Source organism: Camelus bactrianus, chromosome 14 (genome assembly GCF_048773025.1).
Source record: "Camelus bactrianus isolate YW-2024 breed Bactrian camel chromosome 14, ASM4877302v1, whole genome shotgun sequence".
Lineage (NCBI taxonomy): Eukaryota > Metazoa > Chordata > Mammalia > Artiodactyla > Camelidae > Camelus > Camelus bactrianus.
This window is the reverse complement of record NC_133552.1, coordinates 70,658,519-70,671,638: the sequence shown is the minus strand read 5'-3', so window position 1 is coordinate 70,671,638 and position 13,120 is coordinate 70,658,519. Positions and strand designations below refer to the sequence as shown.

The window sequence follows — 13,120 nt, the reverse complement described above, 5'->3', positions numbered from 1 at the left end:
GACAAGGCACAAATGGAATAGAGTGGTTTCAGCCCCAAATCCAGAGCAACCAGAGGCGACTTCAGACGCTGAGTCTAAAGCAGAGACGCCAACACCAACCAGAGCCTCCCAGAAGGAGACCGAGAGGCAGGAAACACGTGGCTCGTCCCCGGGCAGCTGGGCTCCTGTGCCCAGAGGGCGGGCGAGCAGGCACCCTGCCCTGTGGCCGGATGGACACGTCTTCCCCCAACTTGGTCGACACAGGGCAGCTGAAGGGAGGTGGCTGTGCACTCACACAAGGCCCAGAGAGGCCCCTTGGCTCCTACCTCTTTTCCTAAAAGCAAAACTCTTTTTTCTACTAGGAAAGGAGCAAGATGGATTTCAGAGTAACTCCCTCATCCATCCAACCAGCCAATCGTCCATCTGATGGCTTAATCAATCATCTACGTAACCCTCCACCATCTCTTCATTGCTCCCTGCATCCACTCGTCCACTCATCCATCTCTCCATTTGTTCATCCACCCCTCACCCATCCTTCCATCCCTCCGTCCACAGCCACCCATCCATTCATCCCTCTACTCGTACGTCTCTCCATCCCTCCACCCGCAACCACCCACCCATCTTCCATCTGTCCATCCCTCCTTCCAAGCCCTCAGGGCCTCATCGCCTGTTAAGGGCCCATCTCTCTGGAGGTAAGGTTTCAACACATCAGTCTGGGGGACGGGAGCACTCTGTCCACAGCAGAAGCCCCGACAGCACGGTCACACGCTGCTGTACCCGTGGACAAGCTTGGAGGCAGGTGGGGCAGTGAACGCGACTGAGTCTGCATCTCAGCCCAGTCTCTTCTGTCCAAGGCCATAGAATGCCTAATGAGGTTCCTCAGGAAACGTAGCCATGACTTCACTGTGGCAGCCTCGTTGGAACGGGGGCTGAGAAGGGGGCTCGAGCGGGACAGGGTGACGGTCAAGACCCCTTGGCAAGCAGACAGCAGGTGCAGCGCCAGCACAGACCCGACGGTCTCCCCACCTTTGACTCCTAAGACGAAAGTACCAACTGGTGGACAAATGCAGGAAGCACCACTGCACGTGACCAGGGCTGGCTCACTTCAAGGGAAACGGGGCTGATGGTCAGGCAAGCGCTTCGGTGCTTCTGATGAGGACGGCCGCTGCACTGCACTCCAACTGACGCTCTCTGACTTGCCTGACTGGAACCTGAAGGACCGCTTCCTGACCGTGCAACAGAACTTCCACAAACACAGAAAAGGGATCCGGAAACACCCAATGCCGTCTGACAACGGGTCTTGCGTTTTGCCTTCGGCTGGCTGCCCTGGCTGATTTTAACGCAATTTAATATTTTCACAATCATGGTGTTCGGTGATCTAATCTTTTGTTTGCAACCTGCTCTCAATTTGCTAAAAACTAATACCCCATGTGATCTGTGCCGAGGCCGAGGGGGCCCCACAGGTCCAAGCCACAAGCGTCCGATGTGGCTTGGGTTCAAAGATCCACTGCCAGACTCGTCTGCCCAGACTTCCACACCGCCAGGTGCCACGGAGGCAGAAGATTCTGCCACGCCTCCTGAGAGACGCATTTGAGCTAAAAACCTGGGAAGTCATAGGGCAGCAGACTGTTGATTTAAAGAGGCTTGAGGAGAGTCAGTGGGGAGTTGAGGACTTTGGCTCCAATGATGTGCTGGGGCTGCGGGCGGGGCAGCGGGGAGAGCCGGGTCAGCCCGGGAGGAAGCGAGGGGCAGGAGGGACAAGACCGCAGTCGGCCAACACCAGTGGGGAGACAGAGAGTGGGGGTGCTGAGCTGCGCCTGCAAAAGGAAACTTAGCTCTGCAGATTTTTTAAAACCCAAAGTAACTGAGACCAACATCAGGAAGAGTGGAGGAAACTCACAATGTGCTGAGCAGCAAATACGCCGTCCACAATGGCGCAGCAGAAGGCGGCCACCACCCCGAAGCTGATGAACACGATGGCTGCCACCAGCTGGAAGCAGAAGGGCAGGGCTCAGCACAGATGGACCCTCAAGGCCAGCGTCAGGCCCCTGGAGGCAAGGGAGGGGCCGAGGACCCCAGAGCGTGCAGTGCCGCCCCACACGGAGGTGATGGGGCTTCCAGGGCAGTGTGACCACCTGCGACGTCTTGCAACTGCAATGCTGCTACACGGTTCTACGTAAAACCCTGGGCTTACGTGTGAGTATTTCTGCGGGGTGGACTCCCGGGACACGCAGGAACCCACGCTCGTGGTCGGGGCTCCGTGGGCAGGGTCTCGCGCTTCAGCACCCAAGAGGACGCTGCAGGCTTGCTCCTCCTGCAGCCTGCCGCCCGCCCCCGAAGCCTGGAGATGCTGCCTAGGGCCAGCCCCGGGGTTTCCGAGCTGATGGGCAAAAAAGGCTCCCTGTGCCCTCAAACACACTCCTCTGTGTTCACGGAGGCAGAGGCCCTTTGCTCACATCTGTGGGCCATTTCTTCAGCATTTTTCTATCTTTTCTTATGAATGATTTCAGGTTTACCAAAACAAACAGCAAAAATAGTACAAAAATTCCCGTCTGTCCTCCCCACTGAGCGGCCAAGGGTCAACCCTTCCAAACCACACCAGGACCCCTACACTCTCTCCAGTGGCCACAACCACAGCCTGAGAACCAGTGCTCAGTCCCCAAAGGAGCCTAAAGTCACTGTGGAGTTTCTCACCCAAACCCTGTGAAAACCGAGCCACCGACTAGAGCACAGGGCTCGCCTGCAGAGCTCCGTCTGTAACCTTAGAGAGCATAGTTCCGTTGGAAGCTGTTTTCCCACGTCAGCTGGTTGCTTCTTTCCCTGGTCACGGACTCCACACGGCCTCTCCCTCCCACCCTGGTTAATCTGAAGTATTCACTGGTTCCACCAGGCACTCGGGCTGGTTTGACCCCCGGGACTTTGGTTTCAGTCTTGGCATGAAGCTCCCAGTGGCTGCTCCAGGGGACAGGATGGGATACGAGGGCCAAGCCCGTGCCCTGGGTTCCCTTCCTCGCAGCCCCCACGAGCTGCTTCCAGGTGAAGCCAGGCCCCCAACATCGCAAATCAGAGCTGCGTCCAGTCCTTCGGTCTCTGCTCTGCTGGCCTCTCTGGCCCTCATCTCCCCTCTGACTATCCGTGCACTGAATAAACGCCCTGTGGGCCTGCTGGGTCCCACCAACCAGAAGCTGGGGGCACAGGTGTGACAAAGGTCAAAGCAGAGACCGGAGAACAGACAAGCAGTGAAGAGAACTGACGCTGGTTCTCTGAAACTATTAACAGAACCGACACATCTTGAGCTGGACAGAGCTGCGCTGCCCCTGGGTCTCAGCCTTAACCACCGAGCTCCACTCCCATCCCAGCCTGGGAGCAGACCCCCCAGCCCTGTCTGCCTCCACCGCCTCTCCCCGTCCTCCCCCAGAGCCCCCCATGCTCTGTGCACAGCTCTAAGTCCGTGAACCAGTCTCCCCACCCAGTGCCCAGCTCAGCACCATGCATGCTTGGGAAACATTTGATGAAGAAAGAAATGGGTGGGTGATGATAATCCTCACTTGGGAAAAGTCAGGGAGAAACCTGTGCCCTCAAAGTAATATTGACAGTTACTCGTGGTCATTGACAGTCACTGACGGTTACTGGCAATTATTGGCAGTTATTAATGGTTATTGATGGTTGTTGCTGGGGTGGCTGAAATTGCTTTGAGGTAGAATCAGTGACTTCATTTTCCCACCAGAGATGCCGTGTGCACCCAGGACCTCGGAACATGCGCCTCATCTGCCTGCGCAGCCGTTCTGTGTCAGCCCCACCCACCCAGTCCTGGGGGCAGCAGAGACCAGCTGGGCTTCTGCACAGAAGGGGAGGGGCCCGTAAGGGGCCCATGATGCCCTGACCCCAGGCAGAGGGGGCGCGGGGAGGACAGCCTGGACCCTCCCCAACACAGGCTGATGCCCTGCCCCCCAGGGGACATGCTCATCGACTTCTAAGTGACTTCAGTTAGTCTGAGGATTTTAAACTCTGTTGCGGAAGATTCCAGCATGTGTTTGAGTGCTCCCACCTGGACAGCGGTGGGGGGAGGAAACTGCTTTAGACCCATAACGTCTCCATCCTTGGCCACGGGGACCACGCCCGATGGCAGAGCCACCAGCGAAACCACGGGCTCCTCAGTCTGTCTGGCTGGGGAGAGAGCAGTAAGCCACCCGCAACGGGGCAGCAGCAGAAGCCGACGTGACTGGCGGCTCTCAGGTCAGAGATAATGGTGAAGCCATTTCTGGTGATTAGATTCCACCCTCTAGACTGAAGAGTGGAACAGTTACAGAGACAATGACGACGCTGGGAGGTGGGCAGAGGCTGCTATGCCATTCTGTCCACGTTGAGTAGGGTTCGATGTTTCCACTGTAAAGCACCGGAATAAAGGAGATCAAGGGAAGAGGAAATGTTCTTACACATTCGGGAGCATGCAAGTCACGAGCACGCTCTTTAGCTGACGTTTTCTCAGCTTTTTATTGTCTACTTTTGAAGCAGCATGAATATCCTGACTGACCTACGTGCTTAAATGCAGGACCTAACTGTGGCTGCTGGTCTCTGAGCACCTGTCACCAGCCAGCACCTGCTGGACGCTGCCGCGTGCACACGGTGGTGCTCAACCATCCGCACGCCACTGCCTGCGCTACCCCCTGCCCATGCTCTCCTGCCCACGGCACTCCCCCACCCACACCCCCCACCCACACCCCCCACCCACACTCCCCCTCCCACCCACTCCCCCAACCACACCCCCTCCCACCACACACCCCCCACCCTCACCCCTTCCCACACTCCCCCTCCCACCCACTCCCCCTCCCACCACACTCGCCCCCCTACACGTGACAGAAACGATGTCCACTCTTACCATCTGCCTTCTGTTCTCCACCAGGTTGATGCCAATGATTCCCAAGAAAGCTCCGAAGCCCAGCTGACACCAAAGGAGGACAAGAGAGAAAGCGCTCGGGTCACCGGCCTGGAGCGTAATGCTGACCTTGGGCGGTGACAACGCACAGGGGATGGCCCACCCAAGCGCTCTGTCAGAGGGCGAGGCGGCCAGCCCCCCCCGGAGCTCCAGCCGCTGAGCGGAGGTGGGCTGGGGGGGCGTCTCCAGCGCCACCAGGTTGGCATGGAAACCCTGAAACAGACCCGTCTGGTCTTGTCTTCACATACGTTAACGCCCCCATCTGTTTAACTCGATTTCAGGAAAAGAGGGCCCGTGCCCCTCACCCTGACCGGTCAGTCGTCCTCGTGGTAACCCCACCGCTGCGCGGGGGCAGGAGAAGCCGTCTGGAGGCCGGAGTCGTAGGAGGATCGGCTCCTCGGGTGGGGTCACAGGAAACCAGAGCCGAGCGCGTTTCAGAGGCGCTGCCAGTCGCCCCAACACTACGCAGACGACTTGGAAAGGGGCTCTGACTCAGGTGAGCAGGCAGACAGGTGATCCCGGCAAGCAGACCAGGGGGGCGGGGACTCCCGCTGGGGGCGGGCGCTGGGCGGAATCGACCCTCCTGTTCTGGAGGAAGCCCCGCTCTCAGCCCCCAGGTGCAAGTGACGTGGCGATGCTGGGGGAACCCACACAGCGGCGTGGATGTCAAGGTGAAGGGTCCCTCCACCCAAGCACGGCCGGGCGTGCGGGCCTGGTGGAGGAAGTTCCTACTTTCCCCTCAGCTTGAAGCTCAGAACAGTGGGTGAGGAGCATCTCCCAGGCCGCACAGAGCTGCACTGCGCTGCAGTCCCGCCTGCAGCAGGTGAGCCCTGCGCTTCCGACTTCGAGCGACCATCTGGGGCTGGGCCCGCAGCCAGCCTGGGGACAGGTGACCAGCTGACCGGCACAATTGTGGCAGCCCTAGGCCGTGGGGCCAAGTTTAATGCAGTAAAATCCAACCTGCTTATGTGGGATGTCTTTGCAGGCACATCTGCAGCCGGACCAGAGTGCACAGTTTCCACCAATAATTAAGGAAAGGTGAGCGTTTTCTTCAAAATACAATAGTCCCTCTCACAGCTCAGAATATCAAAATCCCACTCCAGCATGAAAGTGCCAAAATACATCCGTTACACTTCACTAAGTTTCATTTTGGGGGATTTGAAAAAAAATCCTCTTTCCAAAACGTCGTGGCGTCTGTTCCCTCCCACCCGGGGTCCTCCTGAGACCCTCCCTTGGCTCTAGGTCTCCAGGTCAACGCAGTGTCTCCACAGAAGGGACTTTATCCACGTCCTCGTTGGGCGAATCCCATCGGTCGTGTCCACAGTTTGCTCTCACAACCGTTCAGTGGAAGCCAGTTTCCTCCCGGCCACAGCCCCGGAATCAGGCTCCTCGCAGAGCAGGGCTCTGAACACACCCAGGCTGCTGTGCGTGTGACCTCACGGTGAAATCCCGAATCAGCAAAGCTTGGAGAACAGGCCAAAAAGCTGCTCCTTGAGGCTGATCTTGACGCTTTGCGAGTACTCTGGGGAACGCATCCTCACGGCCCTGGACCCCAGGCTCCCCGCCCGCCCAGGACCCGGGCAAAGAAGCAGTCTCGTGGGATTTCACTGAGAAAACTCAGCACAGACCCTTTCCTTAGGTCTACTCGTCAGTTACGCAGAGGAGGAGAACATGGGCTCATAAAGCACACACAAAACACAAAAGTAAAAATCACATAAAGATGAACAATTTTTACAAACTGTCTTCAAATATTTCATCCTTGCTAAAAATGTTATCAATGTTGTCACCAACCTTGACAACACTTTAGTGAGCGTAGTGAGATTAAACTTCTGTTCTTAAGTCTTGGTTCAGCACTTAATGACAAGTGACTCGGGTTCTGGTGCCCTTGGAGGGCGAGAGCTGCTAATGGCAATTTCACAGATGTTCCCTGAGTGCAGTGCCAACACTTGGAGCAGGTTCTACTGCTAGCAGAAGGACGTGGGTTCCTGGTTCAGAACTCCCCTGGGTGATGCTGACTTTGGGGGCTGCTGTTGCCGGGTCTGGTTAGGCTGTCGGTTTACCGGCATTCCTGCCCAGAAGTGGAGGTTAGGAGGGGTGACGCCAGCTCCTCCACCTGCTGTCCCCACGCGACCGTGTCACTGAGTCTTCGATGGAGGCTTCGGGGTAGGCACCTTGGAAAGCTCCATGTCTGTTTTCCGACGGTTGGTTTCGTTGGTTTGGTCTCATGGGGCTAAAATCCAGGTGTCACAGGGCTGGTTCCCTCGGGGGACTCCGGGGAGACTGGGCTGGGGCCTTTCCCACCCCTGGGCTCTGACCCCTCCCCTGTCCCTCCCGATTCCTTGGGACCCCGTGCTCCCACCGGGCCACCTGGCGGTGCAGGACACTCACCCCTCTATGGCTGGCTGACTAGCAGCCTTGACCGTGCTTTGCTGTGCAGCCCACCACAGCCACACCCTAACCTCCTCCTCTGCGGGGCTGGGGTGGAGCGTGTCACTACCTCACAGAAATCTGTGTCCCCCGGGGCCCCCGGCCCCTCCGCCCCTCCGCCCCTCCCGGCAGACCCAGGCACTGTGGCACTCACGATGATCCCAGGGTAGTAGCCCCCCACGGTCACATTCTCCGTCCTGGTGGTGGCGGCAAGGCCAATGGTCAGGATGAAAGTGGACACCACCAGCAGAGACCCCACAAACCACAAGCATGTCTTCTTTCTTCTCTCAAATCCTTCTGGGGAGGGCAAACAAGGAGCTGATTAGCGCAGGGCCGGGCTCGGGGAGGGGTCCTAGCAAACATGGGCACCTTCAGGGTCAGCGAGGCTCTTTCCCCGAAGCCCTGCCGCCCACTCGCTGGAACCTGGCATTCGCTCGCCCTGCCCCTCCCCAGGGCCCCCCTCAGGTGCACTGAAGTGGCCTCTGAAAAGCCGTGGAGACCACCACTGCCCAGCTCCTTCTCACCCAACCCCGGTCCTCCGAGCGGGGACTCTTACTGCCCCTCCGCCCTCCCTGAGGTTTCTGCCGGTTCCTCGCCATCAATCCCTGAACCGCACTCAGGGCCCCTCGTCCACCTGCACAGCCACCCTCATCCGCGCCTCCATCTGACCTACCTGCGGTCAGAAGCAGGAGCCCGGCTGCCCTCCCCTGCAGCCCCCACTGCACCCAGAGGGGCTCCAGTCACTGTCACCACGTCCTGTGCTCACCTCCCCGATGCCTGTCCCCCAGACGACAAGCCCAGTGAGGGCAGGTGCAGGCTCCCTGGTTCCCTGCTGCACCCCTCTCCCCTAAGATGGCACCCACACATAGTGGGTTCTTGGTAAACACCAGAGCCGAGGGTGGCCGAGCCCTCCTTAGGTTCCAAGTCCCTGACTTCACCCCACACTGCGGTAGTCACACCAGCCACTTGTGGAGCTTCTGCTCTGTGCCCAGCTCCACCAAGCACTTTAGTTGCATTAACAAGCACCCCTAGACCTTAGGGAGCCTGTGAACCACAGACACCTGCCGCTTTCTAAGACTGGATGGAGGACCTTTGCACCCTGTGCACAGAGAAGGTGCATGCTTCCCTCTCAGGCAGCCAGCACTGCTCCCTGGGTGCACCTGTGAGCCTGCCTCCACACCAAACTCTCCCCACCTGCACATCCATCCTCTCTTTCCGCTCAGCAGGCCCTGATTACTGAATGTGGAAACATGCCAGCTGGAGTCCCAGCAGATAATCATCCGCCTCAATGAAGGACTTGGGTGGTCCTACAGGAAATCTCTTACAGGAGCCAGTCCCTTTGCCTTTATCCCGTCCATCCTTCCTGCTGCCTGGAGTGTGAACATAAAGGTGGAGCCCCAGCCGCCATTTTGGGCCATGAGGGAACTTGACAATGGAGGTCGCATGCAAAGAAAGGCAGAACAGAAAGACAGCCCTGGGTTATCTGCCTCCAAACTTTGATTAGGTAGCAGAATTAGACTATAAACCACTAATTTGGATGTCCTGGTCTGTGCATCCAAACCTCATTCTGTCACTGAACTCAAGATCGCGGGCAAGAAAGGAAAACCTCCGCCGCCGGCGCCTCCTCCCTCAGCCCCCACCCCTGGGTTTTGTGTAGACCTAGCTTCTTCCCCACTCAGGGAAGCCTCCTGTACAGTAACCACAATTGTGATAATTGTCACCACAATTCTATCCCAGATGCTCCTGTTCCTACGTGGTCATCAGCAACCACACAGCGAGGCAGCGACAGCCGGGGGGCAGGACTGGAGGCCACGCTGAGCCCGGCCAGGCTGCTGTGCTGTTTTCTGGGAAATTACCCACCTTGATCTCTGTGGCTCCAAAACAAAATGGGGGAGGAAAGAAAAACATGGTTCTTCTCCCCAATCTAAAGCTTTTTAAATCGATTGTGTGTGTGTGGGTGTGTTTGGTGAGGGCAGCTGCGTATTTGATTGCAACCACAGGTCAGACGCCCCCCTCCCCGCCGCATGCCGGCTGCCTCGTCCCACCCTCTAGACCTGTGCGTCTGCAGATTTGCAATGTCCGTCCACAGTTCCATCAGCAAAGCTTCACAGCAGGTCAGTCATGACACCCCAGAATGGGGCTGTCACGTACTCGGAAATGAATTACACAAAACTGAGTCAGCGTGCGCACTCAGAATAACTTGGCCACTGGGCAACGCCGTTTGTACCCGCTGACCTAGCAAGGGTGAGTTTCTCAGGAAAAGCCACTTCATGCCGAGGCCAAGCAGGACCCGGACGAGGCCCAGGCCCCCCTTCCTGTGCCCCTCAGACTCAGCTGAGCACCCCCCCCCCAGCCTCCTTCCTCCAGACCCTCAGGAAGACCCTTCTCCAGAGATCTCACCCTAAACCACCTACTACCTCCACCTGGAGAGGACGCACTCCCCTCGGTCACCAGGGTAACGAACTGCCAGCTCCCACCCAGCCCAGCAACCAGCCGGCTGAAGGCCCAGGTCCCGGGGATGCGGGGTGGAGGGCCCTCTCCGCGCCGGGGGCCCTGCCCTCACTGTCTGCAGGCCCTGCTCTGCAAGCCCTGGCCGGGCCTCTCCAGACTCAGACGTGAGTGTCTGGGTTCAATTCCTGCCACCAGCTCCAGAATTCCTTCCCTTAGGCCTTCCCTCTCTGCCTCCCTAGACAGGCTGGTTTATTTCCCGAGTCCACAGGGAGGGTTTCTCTCACCTGCCCCCAGCGCGCCCCGGAGAGCCCAGGCGGGCGGTGACGCGGATTTGAACAGAGGAGGGGCGCACTCTGGCTCCTTCTACCCGATTCCCGCGGCACCCACCGTGGGGGCTGTGTTGAGAATAACCTTCAGAGGAACAAGTCTGGACCGAACAAAACCTGCTCAGAAGGCTGACGCCCCCGAGGCCGGACGGGCTCTCCACACAGTGCCCGGGGCGGCCAGGGCGCACACTCAGCAAGGGCTCCTGGAAGCGAGGCCTCTGGGCCAGTGGCTGCAAAAGGCCGCCCACTGCAACAGCACAGGGGTCGTGATGCAGCCCCGGACCAGCCCCGCCCGCCCCAGGGACGCCGGCCAAGGGCTCCCAGGCCCAGCAAGGCAGGCTCGGCGGGGCGAGCATGGAGAGGAGTGGACGGAGCAAGGAGCGCAGAGACCACTGCCCAGGCCACACCCGCTCCTCACCCAAGCCCACGGCCACGGGCTTGGCTTTTGCGACACCGCCCCAGCTTCCAAACCCAGCCCGGGTTCTAGAGCCAACTCCCACCTCCGTCCAGCCTCACACTAGCCCCGCAGCCCGCCTGCCCCCAGAGGTGCTCTCCCCCGGTGGCTTGAGGCCAGGCCACTGTCAGACTCGTGCCAAGACAGGGCTCCTGGTACCTGCTGTGCTTTTGCAGGTGGTGAGGAAGTGCCCACTCAGGACCCGTGTCCGCGGTCAGGCGGCGCTAGCTGGACAGTCCTGGGTGCCCACCCCAGCCCCCACCAAGTCTCCTCTCCCTCCCCAGCCTCACCCCAATCCTTCTTCCCCACGCCTGGCTTTTTCAGTTACTCAGGGACTCCTCTTTCCATGCCTCTCACTGTCTGTGAGCTAAAAACCAACCCAGATGGGGGCCAGAAAATATCCCCAAGATGAAAAACAGCACTTCTACAAGGAAAAGTAAGAGTGTAAGTTTTATATTAAACATGTATGATTTTTATCTGCTCATAAGAGCAATAGTTATTTCTTAGAACATTTATAAAGTATACTAAATACAGAGGAAAAAACTGAAATTCACAGTAATTCCATCTTCCAACGCTGGCAAGTGGGCAGATAATCTTGGGGTCTTTTTTCAATGCATTTATCTACTTTTCAATGTATTTTTTCCTTTAATTGGGACAAAAATACCTTTAAATCTGTTTTTAACAGCTTAATATGCTGCAAGAACATTTCCAGCTTCTTCAGTCCCTCTCCAGACACGACTCTCACTCACAGCAGTGCCTTCACTAAGGGGCGTGTCGATTCGCCTCCCCCTGCCGCTGCGCGCTTGCTTTGTTTCTAAGTCTTGCGTTATTTCTTCTCCAGCTGCTCCTCCTCGACGCTTTCTTTCCTAGGTTCCCATTTCAATCCCAGGTGTTAAAACAGGTATAAGAGCAATATGACTCCGAAAACTAAACGTGATGCGGCTGCGTAGCTCAGAAAACGTCAGACGATCGCCCTGCTCTTCACAGGACTTTGGTTTCTGCTGTTTTCCCTAATTTCATGCATCACACATCTGTTACACGTGAAACAATTAACCAGAAGTCTCAGCAGCTGCTTCAAACCACAGTTCTGACCGTCTGGGCCTTGTCTCGTGGCCCCCTGTGGCCTGTCTGGCAGAACCACCTGACCATGTTCTGATTCCTGAGGCTCTGGACTCCGCCCTGATCTGTCCCTTTAGGGAAGCTGTGTGATAAGCGGGGATCTGACCGGCCCCACCAGGCCACCAGTCCCGGGGGGACCTTGTCAAGTCCGGCGTGACATTCTGACACGCGCATCAAACACCCCTCCTTCAGGACCACATAGATCTTCCCGGGAACCACTCCCAGTCTAACTCTGCCATTTCCCCACTGCTTCCTGAGTCTGCCTTTGCCTCTGAAACTGCCGCGTGATAAAAAGCGGAAGACGTGAGCTGTCTTGTCTGGATTTTGGTCATAGGTTCCAAGGGGACGTGAAGCCCGGGGCCCTGGGAAGGGTGGTCCTGAACAACCTCCTTCCAGTGACACGAACTGTAATACTTAGACTCCAGGTACAACAGAGATAAAAAAAAAAAGGTGAATCCTGACCTTCAACGCTCTTTACAAACATAGAATTCTGCATTTAAACAGACAAGAAGAGAGAAAATCAAGAAGGCAGGCTACCTCTCTGATTACCACACAACCCACGCATTTTCAGATCTGGTCCTCCACGCTGGGCGAAAAAGCCAGTGTTCCCTGAATGGCTCCCTCGAGCCCCTCCCCCACCGGCGGGACTCCTCCTGTGCGCAGTGTTAGAGCCAAGGCCTTCATGGGGAGGTGCCCTGACTGTCCATGAACTTATGTACTATGAGGCTTCTAGCCATGGTGGCAACTTACAGGAACTGTGCCCAGCTGCTGTGCGGCCGCCCAGGCTCACCCTCTCTGAGCCCCGAGAGGAAGGGTCGTGCGGGGCCACCTGGGCCTCTAGTGCCAAGCGAAGGGTGCACGTGTTTCCTGATCTGCACAGCAGAGGTCATGACAGCCACCTGCCTTCTCACCTCCTACCTGCTACAAGGACCCAGTGAGAGAACGGCCAGGAAGGCGCAAGGTGTGTCTCTATGCACGTAATGAACACGTGACCACGGGGGTGCCAACACAAGGACAGCAAAGTGCTTACTTTTCACCAGTGTTTCTCCACCTGGGAGCTGAGGGGAGGTGTCCCGAGGTGGGGAGCTGAAGGCCAAGGCTCTCACCTGTCCTGCTCACTGTTCTGACTCCAGTCCGTCTAGAATGTCTCAGGACTGCACCTGGTCGCTCCCCCGGAGCCCCTCCTGCCCCTGCACCTGCAGCCCCCCCATCAGCCCCCTCGGGCACCTGGCTGCATCTGGAAGACAGGCAGGGTCGGGGGAGACCCCGTGCTGCCCCCCTTTCCGCACTTTCTCCACTTAGTGGAGCCAGGAAGGGGTCGCAAAGATGGGCGCACAGCTCGGGAGGGTCCTTGTCACGGCCTCCCTGCCAGCAGGGCCCAGCCTCCGAGAAGGAAGAAGGAGCTCATTCACTCACGACAGCGGCCGT

General features: G+C 57.8%; 1 protein-coding gene across 8 annotated transcripts in view; it reads right to left on the bottom strand.

Annotated features, from left to right (window-relative positions):
* TMEM255B (transmembrane protein 255B) overlaps positions 1-13,120 on the bottom strand; it is a 38,052-nt gene that overhangs the window by 23,201 nt on the left and 1,731 nt on the right. For 7 of the 8 annotated variants that reach the window (XM_074378616.1, XM_074378618.1, XM_074378615.1 and 4 more), the window contains 3 exons: positions 7,497-7,639; positions 4,859-4,921; positions 1,880-1,969 (listed from right to left, as the gene is read on the bottom strand). In XM_074378616.1, coding sequence (XP_074234717.1) covers positions 1,880-1,969; positions 4,859-4,921; positions 7,497-7,639 — 296 coding nt within the window. The remainder of the gene's footprint in view (positions 1-1,879; positions 1,970-4,858; positions 4,922-7,496; positions 7,640-13,120) is intronic. The other variant, XM_074378613.1, reaches the window with a different exon arrangement.